The sequence below is a fragment of the Pleuronectes platessa genome, chromosome 4 (assembly GCF_947347685.1).
Source record: "Pleuronectes platessa chromosome 4, fPlePla1.1, whole genome shotgun sequence".
In the NCBI taxonomy this organism is placed as follows: Eukaryota; Metazoa; Chordata; class Actinopteri; order Pleuronectiformes; family Pleuronectidae; genus Pleuronectes; species Pleuronectes platessa.
In genome coordinates, this window is record NC_070629.1 from 16,558,207 (window position 1) to 16,579,748 (window position 21,542).

Genomic DNA, 21,542 nt, shown 5'->3' on the forward strand with positions numbered 1-21,542 from the left:
GGGTTCTTCGGTCCAGCAGTTGGGCATAAAGTGTGTGTGTGTGTGTGTGTGAGTGTGTATTAATTAACAGCTAAACCTTATGAACTGGCCCCATGAACCTATAACAATTTTAGATTTTCAAAGAAATGTACCATTGAAGATCAGTGGAATAGAAATCGAACAAACACATTAAAACAAACTTGTGGAAGTCATGAAAGTAAGAATACAAAATAAGCAGTTGGCCTATGTCATTACTCATTAAATTAACCTCTATCTGCCCTAATTTACTTTATCTTATTAACTAATTTCACCTACCTAATGGCAACACCTGCGAGGACTACTATCTTTACTACCAAGCATTTCAAAATAAGGGATATTTTAACATTGGATTGTGAATGTTATTAGTATTGATCGCATAATACAAATTAAAAGCAAAAAACAAGTGTTGTTATGAAGGTGTTAGGTTAACCTCTGTGGCTTGTTTATCCTCTCACAGACAAGGTCAATGGCAATAATAGTAAACAGTAATATCGGAGTGGGTATTGGACACCGTGACACTTGTTGGGTTGCAGCTGACGACTTGTTAATGACGGCACACTGATACCGGGAGACTATGGGATCAAGGTGATTCCTAAGAGTTATAATCTTAGCCGTGGTAAGGATTTGCCGTGCCCCACTAAGGCTTACTGGATTAATTCAACACCAGAGACTCCACCTATAACCGGCCTCCTGCCACAAGAGCCCAGGTTGTTATCATGGAATGTTCTTGCTTTTTGAGGACACCAGAAGTGAAACTGGGAAAAAGTATTCAGAAACCCACGCAGCCCCTGATGACACACCAGCGTCCGTTTTCTTCCTCGTTTGTACGCTCGATCTCGTTGATGCCGCGGCCATCGAATGTGATATATGCATGGTTTGTGTGTTCTTTTTTTTCCTAAGTACTTTGCCACATGTCGAGGTCAGGGGTAAAGGCTGGGCAGATTAGAGCCTATATTGACTCAATGAGAAGAGGCCATATGGGCAAATGAGATCCATGTCCGTGAAGCACTAATCTGGGGATGCCCTCTGAGTGACCAGGGATGGACACTACCCACATCAGCTAAGCGGCTTGGGGATTCGAAAGCAGCCCGTGGCCTGCTCCACTGTACCCTGTACATTAGCTCCCCCATCCGACCCGGGATACTCAGCGAGGAAAGAGCCTGGCCTCTCAAATGAAATAAGATTTAAAAATAATATCAGGCGTAAAAACAAATACACAGAGTGGAATTTCCTGCATGTGGCATGAAGAAAACGTCTAGAATATGCAAAGTAATTTAGTTTCTGATATGTTTCAGGCAATCTCCCGGTGTCTGGACTTTAATACTTAAATCATAAATCAGTTGGACTAAAGTCAGAGCATATACAATATATTGGCTTGTATACTGCGGATACAGATGTGTTTGAAGGGAAATAACTTCCAACGAAAGAAATATGTACAGTTATTAGCACATGAGCGAATATAATTCTGGGTGTTTGCCCCATAGCAAGGAAATGTAAAAAAAAGAAAAAAGAAAAAAATCATAAATAAAGCAGTAGGAGGTATGGCAAGAGAAGAAAAAAAAACAAGTTGAGATAAAACAAGAAGGCGGGGGTATTTATGAGAGCTTCTGTCCCGGTGATTGGCTGCGAGGCGGGTAGCAGAAGGACAAATGGACAAATCTGAGGAGCTAATAAGAGTGAATACGGAACAGCCCTCATGGGCAAATCTGGCACTAAGATGATAATGAGATTATAAAACCCCACTATATTGCAGCAAATTGTATAAGTGTTTCATTGAACCTTGTTGAACTTTCATTTATGCATGCCAGGCTCTTTCCCTTTTTGTCTCTCCCCTTTCTTCTTTTCCCCGGGATGATGGGTAGAGCATGCGAAAGGAGGAGAGGATAAAATGCCTCCTGGATACAGTTTACCTAGTGCAGGGGTGAACTGAAGACCACAGACTGGGCTTTCCAGACACGCTTCTGGTTAGCATAATCACAATAGCCTAAACTGTTAAAGTGCTCTGCATAGGAGATGTGATTATGTATCGCACTTCAAATGTAGTCAGGTTGGCTGCGTATGTCTTATACATATATATCAATAGGTAAATATAGCTGATGGCCAACAACAGCAGCAGTTACAAACCTGCCCTTTTCAGTTTGTTGCCTGAGCTTTGATACTTTCCAGTGGATTCAAATGAACCAATTTTAACAACATGTGACGTGTTGCTGCAAGATAAAAGCTGAATGCAAATCTGACAATGATAATCATCCTTGATTAAACCGTGGTATTGGTTATAAAATGAAAATCACGTGACTCTAAGTAGAGCAACACTCAACATTTCACGCACCTCACATCACTTCTGAAGAATTATATCGTGCTCAGCTTTGACAAGGTTGTATAATCATTAGCTTAGAATATTGATCAACTTCATTTCTTCCTGTTCGTCAGTTTCGACAAAGAGATGGAAGCACCCTTGTCTCGGACGTGCAGTGAGGGCTGGTCTATCGACTCTGTCAGCATATCTTTGTTTCTGATCTGGATGAAGATGGTTCAACACAAAGCAAAGCACTGGAACAGATCAATAAACATTAAACAATAAACACACGTCTAGAGTTGAATCAAAGTGATCAAGTCTTTGATCCATAAGAGATGGAAACCTTCAGGACAGGGCAGATTGCCCTGTCACTACGGGACAATGCTTTGACCGGACACTAGACTGAGGGCAATGTTGCATCTGAGACACAAAATCAAGATTTGGCACAGGAATCAATAAAGGCTGGCTCACATGTTTTCTACCTATTGTTGCTGCAAAGGTACGTAATATAATGATAATATACGCCCATCTAATCTGTTTATTTACTATGTAGTTGTTACACACTGACTCCAAAATTGTCCTTTATCAAGTGTCTACATATAATGAATCCAGAGACAAAGGAAATAAATACACCTGGTCAGAGTATTAAAGTTCATCATGGTTATTATAAAATCAAGTCCTTCTTTACTAGGGTCCTGAAGGTTTGTTTTGTTTTTGTTGAGCTGCTGAAGATTTAGTCTCCTTGGTATTGTCACAACATGAAGCTTCTGAAACTAAACTTGCCCCTTTAGCGTCTCAGAATCACAAAACTCAATAGGAGGGAAAAAAAGGGAATACATAACATCATCCTAGCAATAACTTGGCACTCCCTGTTGCCCACAAAAACACAGATAGACACCATTTCTGACTTTTCTCTTCTTTTTCAGTCCTTTGCCTTCAATATGACCTCATCACCGTTACATCAAGTTTGAGGTAAACTGATGCCATGGTAACTCAACTGGTAAAGTCTAAACCATGCCTTTCCATTTGCTCTACCTTGACTGACCAGTGACTCTGTACTCTCCATCAAATAAAGCAAATTAAACCAAATTGTTTACCCGTGTCCAAACGTTACTAGTTCCTTACAAACCACTAATCCCAGACATCAGGAGACTTTGGTGTCAGCATTTTCCACAACACTGTGATCGAGTCTGTCATCGCTGTGACCCACACAATAGCCTGATCCAAAATCAGTGGATCCAGGTCAAAGGTTAGGGTCCGGTTCACCAGAGTTTACCTGTCTATTTCCTGCAGCACCAGCACAACGTGTGCCAGTCAGACAAAGAAAACACTCCGACACATTATGGGAAAACACACAAACACACACACAGACACAGACACACACACACACACACACACACACACACACACACACACACACACACACACACACACACACACACACACACACACACACACACACACACACACACACACACACACACACTCATGACAGACAGACTCATGTGATCTTCCATTGAGACAGCGGACTTCCACTTTACCAAGCTGAAAAAACAGTGGTCGGAGGGTGTGAGGTTAGTTTGACTGGTCCTGAGTTTCCTCTTCAAGAGTTAAGTAACACAAACATCAATCATACAGTGAGAGTGAGAGTGTGTGTGCGTGTGTGTGTGTGTGTGTGTGTGTTTGGTAGAAGTGTAGACAGCTAGAGGTGTTTCCTGGTCAGCAGACCATGGATCAGAGAGGTGAAGGTAACGGTCAAGTCAAACCTACAGGAGGACGGAGTAAATTCACAGGAAACGCATAACTGTGTGTGTGTGTGTGTGTGTGTGTGTGTGTGTGTGAGTGTGCTCTGTGTTAGCCTGTTTTATGCCGTCACTGATGCACGAGCCTTAGGTAAGGAAGAAAATGCAGAGTGACCTCATTGCGCCGGAATTAATGTCAATCCATAAACACTATTGTGCCAGTTTTTTAGATAATTATTTTCATTCAACATTCTAATATCAAGACGTCCTTCTGACTGAATTCGCTTTTAATTACGGAAGATAAAGTAGGAAAGCGAGAAAAGTGGGCACCTCACAAAAGAACATACAGTGGTGTTTTTATGTTGTGAAAGAAAATGAAAGTGAGTCTCTTTCTGCAGTCCATTAGGGTTAATTACAGCCTTGTGTTAGGATGCTTGTAACAGAGCAGGGTTGGTAATTAAAGTACAGGTAAGACATTAACTTACTTTTGTTAGCCATTAATCAGTGTTTACCTTCAGAGAGCTCTCCCTTTGTAATTAATAATCAGCCTGGACAATGAGTAATCACCCAGTTGTGTGCACATGTGTGTGTGTGCTAACGTGTGTGTGTGTGTGTTATTAGCAGAGGGAGTTTTCCCACCTTTGAAATAGCATCTCTACTGATCATCAATCTCAACCGGAAAAAAAAGTCAATAAACCGAGCAACAAAAACAGAGGTGGGCCTTACGAGAAAACTAAATTTTTTCTCCGATATTGTGTTTATCTTGGCATTTAAACGGCAGCATAGTTTTGAATGATTATATCCAGGGAGGGCCTCAGTATAGGCACTTAACCAGCACTCCACAGACTAACTTGTTTCTCCGGCAGCCTTGAAGCTACTACACTCACACACACACACACATTCACACACTCTCTCACACACACACACACACACGCACAAACAAAGGGAGATTTTCCAGCAGGAGATCGGTTCCAGTTTATCAGCATATTTAGCCTGTGTTCGGTGTGCTCCTGACTGATAAAATTCTGCTCGTGTGCCAGGCCACCGCCAAACGCCAGAGCAATGACCTTCTTCGGGGGGGGGAACAAATTCCTTGGGCATGGTGGCAATAAAGAACTGAGTGAAAAGAAGAAAGATTAACACAAAAAATAAATAAGAGGAAAGAAAGAGGGAAGCTCGCCAGTGAAATGCGAAGGGAATGGGTCCAGGTTTTATCGCATTTAAAACAAGAAATGCAGTAGTTTGCAGACCCCCCCCCCCCCCCCGACTACACGTTACTCTCCCTATTCTCCCTACTCTCTCTCTCTCTCTCTCTCTCTCTGGGTCCTTTCAGCCATGAGCGCCATGCTGGTACACTGCCGTTGCTTCACAGATGATTAGGAATAACAGACAAGCTCTGCCTCCACTTCTCCCTATACCTCCGTCTGCCAAGACTCTACCAGCATGGAGAACACAATCATCATATCATCAGTGCACCACACAGGGAGACGGGATGCAAGCGAAGGAGGGGAGAGGCAGACGTATAGGGAAAGTCGGAGGCAGAGCAGGGTATGGAGAGGGAGAGGAACAGACTCTGAGACACACAAAAAAAGAGCAATGGCAAGATCTGTCCTTCAACCCATTTTCCCATCATGCTGTCTGACCAGTCCCAGTACCCATGTCTAAGTACACATCCAATACTTTGTTAGACTTAAGAATCTCACTATGTGTGTGTGTGTGTGTGTGTGTGTGTGTGTGTCTGATCACATGCCATTCTCCACAGCAGCCGAATCGCCCCGGGCCCGGCTCTGTCTGGCTCCACACAAGAGCGGGCGGATCCCACTGCGATGTGTGTCTGCATGTGCATGTGCACGCATGACAACAAGGAGTCACCGGTCCATCCTCTGCCGCTGAGGCACATGTGGTCAACCCCGATTACCGCCACCTACAGAGACACTCACATACTCCTCCATAGCAACGCAGACAACAGCAGTCATGGCGGCACAAGAGGTGACTGCTGGGGGCAGAGGGTGCGTGGATTCAAGGGCTGGGCCTCGATGCCCTGACAGGCTTCCCTCAACCTTCTCTCAACCTCATCACCTCTGCTGCTCTGCCGCGACTCTCGCCACAATTGCAGCTGCCTGTGAACCTGCCAGGCTGCCAAGGACACAAAGACGACCGAGTCAACCTTTGACATCGGAAGCTGCCACCAAAAGACCAGAGACAAGCTGAGTTGGCAGCTCTGTTAACAGGCCAGAGACTCAAATCTTTTCAGCTCGGTTAAAGTAGCAAAAGTCAATAGAGCACGAGTCAATAGTGCATACATACAGATGGACGCTGTGTCAAACAGGACAATGTCAGGCATGCCGGCAGTTTCATAAAGTAGAGCTGGATATCTTGGCTCAAAGGTTGCCGTGTCTCGATCGCCAGCAGTCACAGAGAAGAGACATAAAACATCAAAGTATAAAAAAACTGACATTTGAACATGAAATACAATATGGGTTTTGTATTGAAGGCTGGATGACATTTAAGGAGCTGATTCACCGGTAGATGTTAAGGCCCCCCACCCACACAGTTCTATGTGGAACATGGTGTTTCAGTGAGCTGAGATGAGATAGCAGTGTTCGAGATGTCTTTGCCGACACGTGGAGCATGTGTAAGATGGGCTAAAGATTCACCATGATGTCAATGAGGGCCTTTGAAGAGATAACATCTCAAAGCAGGATCTCCTGAACCGTATGTGCGCACGCATGTAAAAACCAATGCTTAAACATACACGTGTACATTTACTCATTTGGCAGATGCTTTTATCCAGAGCGACATAGAAGTGAGGGATAGTCCTAAAGCTTCAGGAAAGCAGGAGACCTTGAAGTAAGGGCTTGAATCTGACAAAGTGCAAGAGACCAGGTAAAGAGGAGCACAGAATATGTGAGGCAGGCATGTTAGGTTGTTGGAGGTTTCTCCAGAAAGTAAAAAAGATAAACGGATCCTTTAAATTATTACAACATATATTTCGTTTCCTTTTTCCAAGCTTGATTTTCCGTTTGTGTGCTCCCTGTGTGTGTATGTGTGTGTGTGCCTGCACGAGCATGTCTGCATGTGGGTCACTCTTCAAACAACACTGCAATCATCATCTCTTATCAACGGTCATGTCGAGGATTACAGCTTTCATCCCTAATCCAACATTAAGGACACATTCTCATGATGGCCGTGACATCATCAAGGCCAGTCAACCAGCGCGAGGGCACAGGGACAGGAAGCCAAACACCACAGGAGAGGATTAATGAATATAAGAGACAGAGTGGATGATGAAAAAGAAAGAGGAAAAGGGCGCAACACAAAAAACTAGACCAAAAATAGAAACAAAATCAAGCGGCTCATTTCTGTAGTGTGTGAGAGACAGCCTGTGTTTCTGTTTCAAGATAATCTGCCGCCGCTTCAGTCTCTCTGACAATGATCCCTCTCAATCAGCCCTACTAAGACCTGCAATCTACCCAACACCCACCAGCATGTGCGCATGTACACAAATGTGTCCACACAAGCATAGAAATACATGCACACACTCGAGCAAACGCACAAGAACGAAAAACGTCAACACATCACACAACATTTACTTGTCATGTATGGACATTTTTGCTGTTAGGTAAACACACCAACCTGTAATGTTACACCCTTTGTGAAGTTTGTATATTTTGCTCTAAACTATGACCAGTTTAAATAGTTTAGCCCATTTTTGTCTTCCGGGGAGAAATATTTATTTTCTCAAGATTAGATTTAGGGATCGTATTTTAAACTCGAACCTTTTAAACATATGAATGGCCGTGTAAATCACCAGTAAAAACTCATAATTTAATACTTTGACCACAACTACATCAGTGGCCTTCGTAGTCAACCATTTACCTTTTCTTCTTTGACTGTAAACACTTGGCCGAGCTAACTCCTGTGCTTGGATAACTAAGTCATTACCTCCAACGATTGTATTTACAGTGAAAGCCACCAGTTATGCTGAAGTAGAAGCTGAGTAATCATGTTGTCAGTGTTGAAGTGTGTTCATACACAGTGTGTTTGATACCTGCAGAGACTCGGGGGCAGTCTGGCAGCATGGGATCCAGCGGCGTGTCCAGGGGCTCTGAACTCGACACCCAGTTACAACAGTGCTGAAGGAAAAGAAACAGGGATTGCCGGTTAAAAACTCTGAGCAAAAGATTTCTCATTATTCCTAAACGTTGCTTCTACAAAAGATTGTAAACACGTCCACAAGGACGACTGGAGGCATATGAAGGGTTTGTGTATGGGAAATGAATTTGTGGCATTCTCCAGTTTTATTCCCACAAACACACATGTAAGCTCAAAGACGGATACACAACAGGAGGAAGGATTATTTTTTTCCTTTATCTCCTCCTGATGAGCTGCATTTCTGTACTTCATGGAAACAAAGCAGGTTTAATTGAAACTCAAAGTAACATTGAAAGAAAAAAAAAAGAAAACGCACAAGAAAGGAAAAAGAGGGAGGCAAGGGAGACAAAGAAAAGGGGGACAGGTGGGGGAGCCGAAGGGGAGGGACCACGAGCAAGAAAGCAGTATGTGTGTGTGTGTGTGTGTGTGTGTGGCTGAGAAGGATGGGAGGAGAGGGGGAGGGAGGGACGGAGAGAGAGAGATGGAAAGAGAGACAGCAACAAGCAATTAAAAGCTCTGTGACATGTTGCTCAGACAGCTTGGCGTTTGTTTGTGGTGGAGAGCTGAGGCCTTCTACCATGGTGGATCAGTTGGTGCCCTGGGGGAGGGCGTCTGCCCAGCTTGCTGACCCATAACCCCCTGCAAACACCCCTAGTCCTCTCAAACCCCCCTGTGGTTGACAACTCTACTGTCAGAAAGAAGAGAAGACCTCTTTATCCACTTTTGGCTGTCTTCATCTCCCTGCCCGCGTGGCGCCCCCTCTTTCTACCTAGTAAGTTATTTCAAAGACATCCCGGCTACACCAAATGTAACTTTAATGAACCATGTCAGTTATTACCAATACTACGAAACAGCTTTTCCCATGCTTTGAGTTTTCTTTCCCTCGGTCGGCAGAAGACAACATATCACCGAGCAATGTGGATCTGTATGCCGTGGCTTGTAAGGCTAGTACAAAAACAAGGGGAAAAGGGAGCGAGGGAAAGAGGGAGGGTGACAAGGAATGCTTGGAGAAGACGTTCCCCAGATAAGATAAAAGTTCAATAGAAGAAAGAGAAAATGTAAAGAGATTAGAATGTGCAGCTGGCGTCCTTCTGAATCATTCCTTATCTGCCCTTGTTTTCCTTTCACCCTGGCCCCCGACAGCCATTACAGTGTTGTGCATGTTTGTGTGTGTGTGTGTGTGTGTGTGTTTTCTGGCTTGTATGCGTGGGTCAGTGATTGCATTGCGGGGGGTCTTCCTCAAAGATGAGTAGCGTTGTGAACCCTTCAAACACAAAACACACACGCAAAAGCACAAACACGCTTGTGCATTTTTGCCCTCAGCGACCCTGACTCCCAAGGCCCTGACAGGGGAGGGACTGGACAGATAAATGTGTGAAGCTTTTCTCCCACTTCAGCCACACCAACACACACACTCACACACACACAGACACACACACACACGCACACAAAAATCCAGGGTCACATCACACACACCCGCACAGATATTTTTATATATAAAGATGTGTTATTAAATTGTTCTGTGATTATGCTGTTATTAACAACAAGCAGGTTTTGTTTTCACGTGTTTGTTTGTTGGTTATGTTTGGTAGTTTGACGATAAATAAGATTACGCAAAAACAGCTTGAATGGATTAAAAGGAAACTTGGCGGAAGGATCGGGAGTGGGTCAGGGAAGAAAACATTACATTTCGGTGAGGATCCATGAATTTTACTTCAGAGGAGACTGATTTATATTGCTGCTCTACTGAATGTCATTCCAGTTACTGATTTGAATATTATAACAATGTGTGTTGGTATTATTATTGAAACAATTTATAACTTTATAACAATCTGAAAGCGCTTCACATACAGTTACATAATTGTTCCTGGTCAATCTCTGACCCATTCCTCTCTTTTCAACCCATCCTGGTGGAGGCAGATGGCCGCCCACCCTGAGTCTGGTTCTGCGTTCTGGACTTTTTCCTCTCCACTGTCACCACGTGTTTGCTCAATGTGGGGACTGTCGGGTTTCTCTCAACCCTGCTCTGTTAAGTGCTTTGAGATAACGTGGCTATAAAAATTAAATTGAATTACACAGGGACACTGAACATAATTGAGGTCCATAAGCTTCTGCAGCTACGTCAAACTGAGCATCTGTTCGTACCTGGGATCAACATGCGTCTCGCATTTGATGATGTGCTCACAAGTGGCCGGCTCTAAGTATGACAGTTCACACCTGGCATTAGAATGCGCCTTCACATTCGTCCCGAGTGACCAATTGTGATCAGCTCTCACGTCCCCGCTCCATATGCAAATAAACACGTACATAATTGCTGTTAGCAAAGACAAAATGTCTCGTTCTTTTTAAGTCTGACTATGACAGACGGCTCCATTGTGTTTGTGTGTGTGTGTGACAGAGGGGGAGAGAGTGAGGGAGTGGGGCGAGGAGGGGCTGATCGAATCAAAGTGCACAGGTCCACAATGAAATAAGATTTTACTTATTTAAAATGGTCAAAAATATTAAGAAAATCAATATGATGTTGTGCTGTCGGCAACAAATAAATCAGTGTCTGGGAAACACTAAGAAATGAAAAACGATTTTAAGTCATCATGAAGCGGCAGCAGGTCAGAGGACTGAGTAGGTGGTCCTTCCACGTGGCCCCCGACACATTCACGATCACACTGCTAAAAGAAGGCAGGCATAATAAATATGGCGCAGACGAACTCTGAATGTGCTCCGAGTGATCAGATCTCAATGTGTCCCGGGTGCACCCACACGTGTTAATGCCAAATTCGAATATTGCTTGACCTTACGGGAGACGACTGTGATGAAACATCTGGTCCATGTAATCCTTATCAAATACGATCAACTAAGTGTCTCCATAAACATTTGTTATTAAAATAAAGTTTGGCTCATGTGTGATCCGTTGCCGTCCAATCAAAAGAAATAGAAATGAACCAAAGTACCAATCTAACCTTCTCCACTCTCTGCCTCGATATTTCATTTCTTCAGCCCTGTCAATCAAAAGTGCGACTGGTGCATGGGAAAGGAAAACAGCCTACGAGGAGCCAAAGAGGTTACAGAAAGATCAGCAGAGACACGAGGGGAGGGGAGGTGGAAGGGAGGAGTTCCGCGTTGGGGGAAGATGACAAGTCATCTCGGTAAACAGTAGCATATTGTGTATTTTTAGATCCTCTGCTTTGCCCTAGATGTGCTCTCCTCTGAGCCTGGGCTTGAGGGCAGAGCGGTGTAGAGCGGCACAGAGGCAGTGGGGCTCCTTGACTGCTACATCAAGTGTCTCATTGTATCTCCTTTAATTCATTCAGTCTGTCTGGAGGAAGATGTCAGCTGGGCTGTGGCGCAGGGGGCTGAAGGCGGCTGGAGAGAGGGAAGGAGTGGAGTCTTTCAAAGAGGGCCCTCCTCCCTCACCCTTCATCTCCGCCATCGCCACCAATGGAGGCAGGGAGGCCGGGGCTTGAATAGATTTGTCAAGGCAACCACATACATGTGCACTCACACACACACACACACACACACACACACACACACACACACACACAAGAACGCACAGAGCGCACAGCCCCAGTTCTGCAAGCGACCGCAGGCATAACAGCAGTCACATAAAGGCGAGGCCTGCTGGCTGGGATTAGAGGAGGCCGATGTGACAAAAGGATGGCACATCACATCAGCTGCCTCTGACGCAGAGCACCATCACTTCAAGCAGCCGGTCCGCTGATCAATGGCTCCGCTGAACTGAAGGCAGGCAGAGACAAACATGTAAACAGATCCGACGCTCACCCGCACCTCAGCTCCTCTGTGCATGTGCGTCTGTGTTTGGATTTCCACTGAACATGCAAACACACACACACACACACACATTCCTACGCATACCCATGCACTAACTTAAGCCAGACACGATGCCTTTTATTTTACTTAGCTCAGTTATCAACTTTATCAAGTACAAAGTTGAAGTAAAAGGTAAGTGCTGAAGGTAACCAATGGGCTGCCAGCATGGTGTGAGAGTACAAATGAAAAACAGGTGTCAGATCCACCCCCCCCCCCCTTACCTGTGAAAGATGCTTTTAAGCCTCCTCCGTTGTGTGTATATGTGTGTGTGTGACCCACCACCTGCTGCCTTCTGCAAGTCAGAGTGGAAGCCTCAGTGCTTCGTTCACACAAACACACACACACACTTGCAGAAACGCACACATGGAGAATAATGGACACAATACACTGCACTCAGCTGATGGTGGTGTGATCTAATGGAGCCATCATGAGGACCAAATAGGTCTCTTGTAGGTGTCCACATCCACTGCACAGTGAGAGATGCAGGAACACACACACACACACAAAAACACACACACACACACACACACACACACACACACACACACACACAAGGCCTTTAAAAGAAGATGTGCACTCCGTATCCTCCTAAACCTGCATTAAAACAACCACTAACTCAGGTTTCATGAACAGACCAAGATTATCGGTTGTCTAAATCATAAAGAAGGTGACTTAATAATTAGACTTACTAAATTATTTCATGACAACTTTTCTAGGAATCTATAGATTTGAATACACAAATTAAAGGTAGGGTTGGTAAGTCGTTTCTGAAACACTGTCCCAGGACTTTAATAAACACAACAGACCGAATGACATGATTGGCTGGTGTACCTGTCTGTCACGAACCAACCTGACTACTTGACCACACCCTGCCTGACCTCTCACAGCACATGACTACAGTCTTAAATTGCTGAGACATACATCACTGAAGCAGACAGGGTTCTCAGCAGTTTGGTGTTTGCGTTCACGTGTTTTGGGCTCGTAGCTTCGAGCAGCAAACGATTTAACGGTTGAATATTTTCAAAGTGTATCCTACTCCTTCTAGCTTTTCCGGGCCTTCCAACCCGTGCTTTAAATACAATCCATGTAGTACACGTATTTTCAGTTGCATCTGATTGAGTTTAATGGTGAAACAGTATCGACACCTCTTTCTTCCTCCAAACACATAGGACCAACTCCCATGATAAAAACTGTGCCAAGAGTACAAAAGTCCCCTGAACCATAACACACATGACAGTCTGCAACCTAACTTCTCAGAAAGTAGTTCCGAGAATCAGTTCTTCCTCGCTCTGTGTGGGTCTGTAGCTCCCACCTCATCCAGTTGCTGTATAATCTCTATGGATTAGGATGGTTTATTCATGACCATAGTGTACTCTGTATGTGTGTGTGTGCACGTGTGTGTGTATGTGTGTGTGTGTGTGTGTGTGTGTGTGTGTGTGTGTGTGTGTGTGCTCTGGGCAGGCCACTAGAGTGTGACAGCAGGCCAGCACGGTGACAGGAGACACCTTGGAGACTGTGACAGGCTGCCAGCTGTACACCATCATTCACATTTCTCTCTCTCACTCACTTCTCCTCACTATGCTACTCATCTATCCCCACATTCATCTCTTCATCTCCTCTCCTCCATCTGTATTCACTCCATTCACAGCCTACCTGTCTTTCTGTTTTTCCTCTCCACAGCTCTACCCTATGTGCTTTCTCTGCAGCAGTCAACAGGATTTAAATAATTGAACATTTCTCATACTTTATTTCTATGTCTATTTTTTTTCTTTATTTCCATCTCAACCATTTCTTTTGCTTTTCTCTCACCAATCACTCTTTTTTTCTCCTCCCCGGGCAGTGACGTCACCTGCCCCTCATCTGACCCATTTGGTCGGTATAACATGGCCCAGCAGGTGCAGATCTCTAAATCCCATTTTCTCTTTCTTACTCTCCTCTTCTCATCTCTCCATCCCACCATCTAGGGACTTCTTGAACCCTGGAGGGAGGGAATTATCTCCGTCCGACGAGAACAGAGCAGGACACTGCTGGAGTGCCCCGACCTCACATGCACACCTTCATGCGGGCACCCATATTTATACACCACCCAAAGCGTTGCTCTGTATCACTGCTCGCTTCCCTCTGTGATGTGCTATAACATCCAGGCCTGCCTGCTTGTGAGTGTTTGCACTCAGTGGGCTGGTCTGCAAGTGTTGCTTATGTTCAAGATCCAGCTGTGTGTGGGTTAGTGATAGAGAAGTAGTTTAAAGGAGACATATTATGCCCACTTTACCACAGTTGATATGGTTCCTTGGGGTCCTAATGAAATGTCTGTAACATATTTTGGTCAAAATACCACAAGGATCATTTAAAACAGCACCTTTTTACCCTGTCTAAAACCCTCCTCAGATTGACCTGTTTTGAGTGCCCCACCTGTTTTGTGAGAGAACATTTTCACAAGTGTTTTCATTTAGGGGCAGATCCAGATAATTTAAATGTGGTGTAATAAGGGGACCATTGGGCTTTGGCAGAGGTGTGTCATTCTAGTTTCTAATGTGAAAGGACAGGGACAGATTACATTATTTTTGTTAATTTCCCCCAACAGCATCAATCAGAAAGTGGAAATATGAACAAATAATCAGTCTCATAACTTCACAATGAACTTAAGTGGTTTTCATTTGTAATTGTCTTCATCTAACTATAATAGTAGATTAACAAACTGTCAAATTGCCACTTTTGTATTAAAATACTGAGCGTACCTATTCTTCTATTATCGAGCTGGTAAAAACAATAGTAATCAAAACATTTCGCTTTACCAATAACTCATTATTAATTTGTTTTTCTGAGAAAATAAAACACATTTTGTTAAGTAAAATCTATGTCATTATTAGTATAATAAGTATAATGGTAATTTATAGAAAAATCTAGCATATAACCATTGTTTTAGAATGAGCAACAAGTAGTGAGTCCAAAAAAAAGTTGGTGATGCAGTGACACAAAAAGTTAAGGAATAGAGGAATACAAACAGAGGGCATGCAACAAGGAACTTAGAGGGCACAACATAGGTACAACATGCCACTGTTTCCCTCTGAAAATGTCCTTTAATTAGGCAAGCGCATGTCTTAATTCTGCCTAAAAAGGACTGTGGGTTAATGAGTACGACAGAGTGCTAATCCTTGCCTGTCCCCTGCCTACGACTGGACAAAGAAGGTTATTTCAGATTTATTGTTCTGGGTAATCATCACAAATAGAAAATCACTTAACATTCCAATTATGTTGTGTCGCACGCATCCCTTAGATGAATCAAAAATAGGAGATGCCAGACAAGGAGAAGGGGGCCAGTGCAACCTTGAATCCCCACAACTCAAACCAACATACAAACACATTTCGCAGACTAGCAACACACACTCGAGCACACAATTCAAAGGCATACACACAAAATGGAGGAAGACAGAAATAGCAAAAACAAAAGGCAAGGGACATAAAAGAGGAAGTAATACAGATAAAGGTGTGTGTGTGCGCGCGCGTGTGTGTGTGTGTGTGTGTGTGTGACATTTGCATCTCTAGCTCTCAAGCACCTCTGGTCTTGGCTGGTCCTCATCAGTATGTGCATACTGAGCGAGCCCAGGTGCAGCGTATGGCACAGAGGTCACATCAGAAAGGGCAAGTGCTAAAATGAAGCTAACACAAATGCGCGTGCATCCCATCTCACAGGCTTACCCATGAGCGCATAGGAACACATGCATGCGAGCTTACACACATATGCATGGCCGGCCACATGCACGCGCCCCGGGGAGGGTTTACCGTCTCAGTTATTCATTGACATGCACCCAGGAAGAAAAAGTGGGGGTCGATGAAAAAAAAAAAAAAGAATAGAGGGAAAACATGCAAACAATGGTTCTCTATGACTTTTAAGGCCCGCTGCTGGTCAGGGATACCTGTGTAGGTCAGCGGAGTTGTGCAGGGGGAAATTAGAGAGGAGCATGAGCCTGAGCGACCTCAGCTCACCTGGGTGAATTTACATGATGAGATGGAAGCCCAGGAATGGACCGCTGTACGTTTTTGCAGCATCTTTGTTGCCTTCAGGCTGTGTACGTTTCTGAGCAGGTGTGTGGCCATATTCACCTGCTGCATCCAGTCCTGCGTGCCTTTGCTGGTCTCCTGAAGCCAGATGTTGTGAGCGGAGTCGGTCAGAGCCACGGCACACACTCGGTTCTTCACCTGCATTTCCCTCTGATTCATCTGCCGAGAAAAAAAGCAAATCAGATTCATGTTAGTCACCCTTCCAGCATGTTAATGACACAGTCGCTGTTGAGGAGCGTCCGGGTAATTTCACACAATGTTTGAACGACAGAGAGACCCAATGCTGTAAGAGACATAATAACCTCTTTAGAAAAACAAAAGCATCGTTTTGAGAGGTGTAGGTGAGAAAAAAACCATTTTAATATGAAATACCCATTGTGTCAGTAGGTACTTGCCTAATAGAAATTGTATTCCCTGTGTAATACACACTGTCAGCCTACTCCTTGGACCATGATAGGACTGGCCCAGTGGACAGCTTTGTAACTGGCGGATACAGATTCAACCTGGTGTGGAGCATAATGTGGAATATGAAAGAGCTGCTCCTCCATAGCGTGTCCTTGTCACGTCCCGTACAAATGTCCTTCCCTGCGCACGTTCAGATACCTCGGTCTCCATTCTTAGTACCCTTTCCCTTCACATGTCACGGAGAATATGGCATCACCAGGCCTGTCTTGCTATTCCCCTCTGAATGTCAACGCCAAGGAAAATGTCACACAAAGGACTTGTTACCGCGGTACAATAGACTTCCCACACCGCTGGACCTACCCCAAGGAGTAGCACAGCCAGGCGCTGGGAAGCGGTCGTCTCACTCTGCTTCGCTTTAAGATAAAACGTGAAGAAAAGGGAACAGGACTCGCTACAATAGGTTAACAATCACTTACTGTACAGATTTAGTGGCACTGGGAGAGAGTCTGTTGGACTGGGGATGTTCGAAATGCTGTGAAATCGCAGTGTGTGGCTAGTGGGTGTGCGGTCATCGGCACTCTGTGCTACAGCTGCACGGACCAAATGCTACATTAAACTACATTAAAGCTTCATCTTAAGTGTCATCTGGAGGGAGGGAAATCTTGGCAGTGTCCTGGACTCCTCAACTTCTGGTGGGCTTAGAAAAGTGGTGGTGTTTATGGCTCGGTGCCTGAGAGTAAGACTAGCAATTTGGTGGGATATCTAGGTAATGTTAATGCTAAGGCAGGGACCAGAATATGAGGCATTAGTTGGTACTTGTATTTAAGAACATGCTCACTATTCGGCTTGTGCAATTTGCTCACGCGTGGTAAAACAAAATAGGCCTGAGGTAAGAGTATAAAGCTGCTTTTCAGGCTGGCACAGAGGGTTTCAGCTGGGGCTTCAGTAGGAATCTGTGGGTGACACTCAGGCTGTGGCAATCACAGAGGCCAGCTCTGGCTGGCTGGCTGTACATCATAATGACAGTGGGCATTTGAATACATCCTCCCTTGCCCGGCCAAATTAAAGTGGGAGTGTATAGAGATAAATGGAATCTATTAAGGCACTAAGGACTCATACATCATCCAGCTGATAAGGCTTCTACCGGTGCGTCTTCACCATGGTGGAGGATAAAGCAGAATTAGAGGGGAGGTACGACCAAAAGCATAAAGAAAGAAAAAAGTGCACATCTGTGGACGCAGACAACAAAAGGAGACAGACACTGCACATGTATGCGCAGACAAATTCCCCCGCTCACACGGAAATCATACAATGGCATACACACAGAGAGATACAGACCCCTCGCTGTACTCCCTTCCTCATCCACGCTTGGTTGAAAAGCTTTCCTCTGGCAGAACTGGGCCCGTGGGAGCAGCAAAGTCAACCTTTTAAAACGGGAGGTGTCAGTCAAGGTCTTGTTTTCTGGTGCTAGCCAAACGGGCCAGTCCCTGAGCATAGGGGCTGCTAACAGAGGCCAGGAAGCAGGAGACAGTGGACTGACTGCCCGTGGAAAACTCGAAGCACATGACTTCAATCCGGTCAGAAAAACGTCACACAAGCCGGGGGACGAAACATTTTCCCACTTTCCAAGTGGATAAATGGGTCTCTACTTGCTCCTGTTCTAAAGCCCTTCAAAGAATTCTTATGTTTAATGTAAAACGTTGGTGTGCTTTACATGGTGGAAATTGCTGGTATATTAAAACCGTGACTAATGCTCGGCAACTTGTGCCAAAGTATAGAGTGTTTGCCAACCTGCCATCACTGACAGGTTGTTTAAGTCTATCTTTGTTTGAAGCATTTTGACGTGCCACTTTTAAAACAAAGTACTGTGGAGAGATAACAAAGGATACGCGGATAAATGGAAGCAAAGACACAGAAGAGGAGCGCTAAGACGGACGACTAGAGGAAGTGTGTGTGCATGCCGTCGTGTGTGGGTACACACAAGGATGTATGCATACGTGTGTAGGACTGAACGTGAGCAGATATGAGAGACGTGCACAGCAGAAGGGCAGTTCGGTGGAGGAGCGAGTGAATGATCGACAGCGGTAAGACAAAGATGGAGGCATGAACAAAGACAAAGGCACAGCTGGTAAGGTGGGAGTGAAGCTCAACACCACAACTGGTGCTGGGTGGATACGTGTGGAACCAGAAAACTGAACTTAAGCATTTAGGCAGTGCGTGGTTTAATGTGTCTGTCTCATCAAGCCGACAGATGACTGAGGACATTTTTTCTTTTTTTCAAATTGGCATAATGAGACCTTTGGAAATCCAAAAGCAGTCATTAAAATTGATTAGATTCAACACCTCCGGGTGCTCTTTGGTGAGTAAAAACAAGTTACATAGTATTGGTTTGAACACAATGAGAAACTTTTTTTTCTCTGCCTTTGTCTAATCAACTTTTGTGCACAAGTTTCTCTGTGATTTGCTATTCAAAGATACACAGGCCATGTTGTTTATTTACAGCAAAGACGGATGGAAATAAACTCTCACCAAAGAGTGAGGAAGCCTCGACCAAAGACCAAAGAACCCGATCTTCCCACCCTGGCTGTATAAATCACTTGTCCTGACAGTTGCCACGTTGCCAACACACATATGGTTGGCTGTGGTAACGCTTGGAGTAATAGGTTGACAAATAGGGACTTCAGAAGAGAGTGGTCTGTGCAGTGCGGCCTTTAACCACAATCATTTTGACACCACTGGTTCTCGTGTTTTACAAGCCACAATGACAACTGTGGCTAGCTGTGTGTTGAGAGGAAAATCTAAGCACCACTGTGTCCTCCGCTCGGTGGGTGATACTCATGGATATCTTACCAACCTGTTACAGCCATAAAGCCATATTCTCCGAGTTGCAATTGCTTTTCAGCCTATGATCTCATCGTGTTGTTTTTTTTTACACCAATGTACCCCGTGAGTTAGTGTTAGCCATCTTTATCCAGGACATTAAATGTGCTAATCCAGTATGTAACCACAGACTGCAGCTTTAACAAGGAAACAGGGCAGCTGTTGTGATCAGTCTTGTATCGGACAGGGAAAAAAAAAAAGAAAAGAAGAGAACCATGTGGAAATACTTGTTGAGCTAAAACCAACACACAGATGTTGAGACATTTGCTGCGTCTCTGCTGGCCTTTCCTCTGACGCTCAAGCAGCTGGATATGCAGAGTAAGGGCTCGGGTGGAGCGCGGACACGGAGGGCTTCAGGCTTGTAAAAAAAAAAGGAGAAAAAAGAAAACTGTACGAAAGGGCAGTGGGAATGCAGAGGGTTATAAGAGGAAGATGAATGGACATCAAAAGTAGTAAAGGTAGTACAAATAAATTAGGGGTCTGAGGAGAGACAAAACGCAGATGTGAAGAAGAACAAGAAAGAATATAAGAATGTTTTTTTGATCTCCATGAGGAAAATTATATATTTACTTGACCCACTAGACATGGAGATCAGACCACAGGGTGAGCTAAAGAGCAGCCTCTTTGAAGTGGCCCTGAAAGCACAAATCACTACAATTGAATATAACACGTGCAAATAGACACAGTACATGAAAATGGAAAAAATATCTTCATCAATTTGGCAACACATGCCCTTCAAATAGAAGCGCACTGCAAATACTCACGACACAATCAAAAATACTCACAACACAACCAAGTACTCACAACATACCGAAATACTCAGATCACAGCCTAATACTCACAACCAATTACTTACGACACAACCCAATACTCACAACACAACCAATTACTCACAACACAACCAAATACTCACAAAACTAAGTCATCAAAGTATTCATCACTTGTTTTTCTGCCCCCTGGAACCACTTCAGTTGAGCTATGAGTATTTGGTTGTGATAGTACTTGGTTATATTGTGAATACTTGGTTGAATTGTGTGAACTTGGTAGTGTTGTGAGTGTTTGGTAGTGTTTTAAGTATTTGTTAGCTTAGTGTAAGTACTTGTATGCTTATGTGTGAAACTGATTAAGATGTTATCTCCAGTTGCATGTGTAATAGTGTGTTGAGCTCTCAGGGCCACAGCACAAGTGTGATTTCATTGGCTTCCCAAACAGAAACAGAAGTGGACATGATGTGGGTCCCATCACAAGGCTCTGTCTTCAGCCTGAACCTCCATCCTTCAGCACCTTAATGATATGTTTGTCACCTATGTGATGTATTTCCTTTCTCTTTTGCAACATTTCGTGCTTCTAGGTCTGATTGAGACTTCACAATTTAGTCTGCCAAAATAAAAGAAAGATTCAAAAGAATTGTCTTGATCTGTTTAGGTACAAGCTGTTAAAAATTAATAAAAGAATCCCCTGTGACGTGTATTTAATCTGACCACAACTACACATCACATTCTTTTGAGCCGTGATAACGAAGCTGATCCACGACACAGACTCCAGTTCAATCCCCGCTCCACATACGTTCAAACTCTGGATGAACTACAAAATCTTTCTCCCTCTTTTTCCCCCCTTCTCCATTTCGCCCTCATAAAACATTTCTTTTCTGATTTCTCCGCAGAGGCCCTGGTTGCTATAGAGACACGCAAACATCATAGAATTCTGACCCCCTGGTTGGCACAATTCTACTACATCATGCTTTTCACAAGCTCTATAAAAAGTAGACATCCCCCACGAATATGGAGCCACTGAAACACACACACATGCCGACGCACACACATTTACACACACTCACTCACAGCTCGAGCTTGGGGACATTACATAGGCTGTGGTAGGAAAGTCAAAATAATCTCCTTTCCTAACCACTACTCCTTGACCCGGATGGAAGACGTCACAAGGTCAAGGAAAGATGTTAAGGAGAATCAGTAAGGAGTTAGGAAAGGACAATCCTGGTGCAGAGAAAAGCCAATCCCACTTACAGTCAGTTTTTTTTTTTTAAACAACTTTAATTGCAACAGAAGATATGCACAAACTGTATTGTGCTATGTGCTGTATGCAGTGCTGTGACCGTTTTAGTTAAGTTTACTGTCCAAAACAGAATGACACTTTCTAGA

General features: G+C 44.2%; 1 protein-coding gene across 1 annotated transcript in view; it reads right to left on the reverse strand.

Annotated features, from left to right (window-relative positions):
* Positions 1-21,542, reverse strand: part of fam172a (family with sequence similarity 172 member A) — a 156,181-nt gene that overhangs the window by 36,368 nt on the left and 98,271 nt on the right. The window contains exons 9-10 of the mRNA XM_053420348.1: positions 16,144-16,260; positions 8,108-8,192 (exon numbers count right to left, since the gene is read on the reverse strand). Of these exons, the coding sequence (XP_053276323.1) occupies positions 8,108-8,192; positions 16,144-16,260 (202 nt within the window). The remainder of the gene's footprint in view (positions 1-8,107; positions 8,193-16,143; positions 16,261-21,542) is intronic.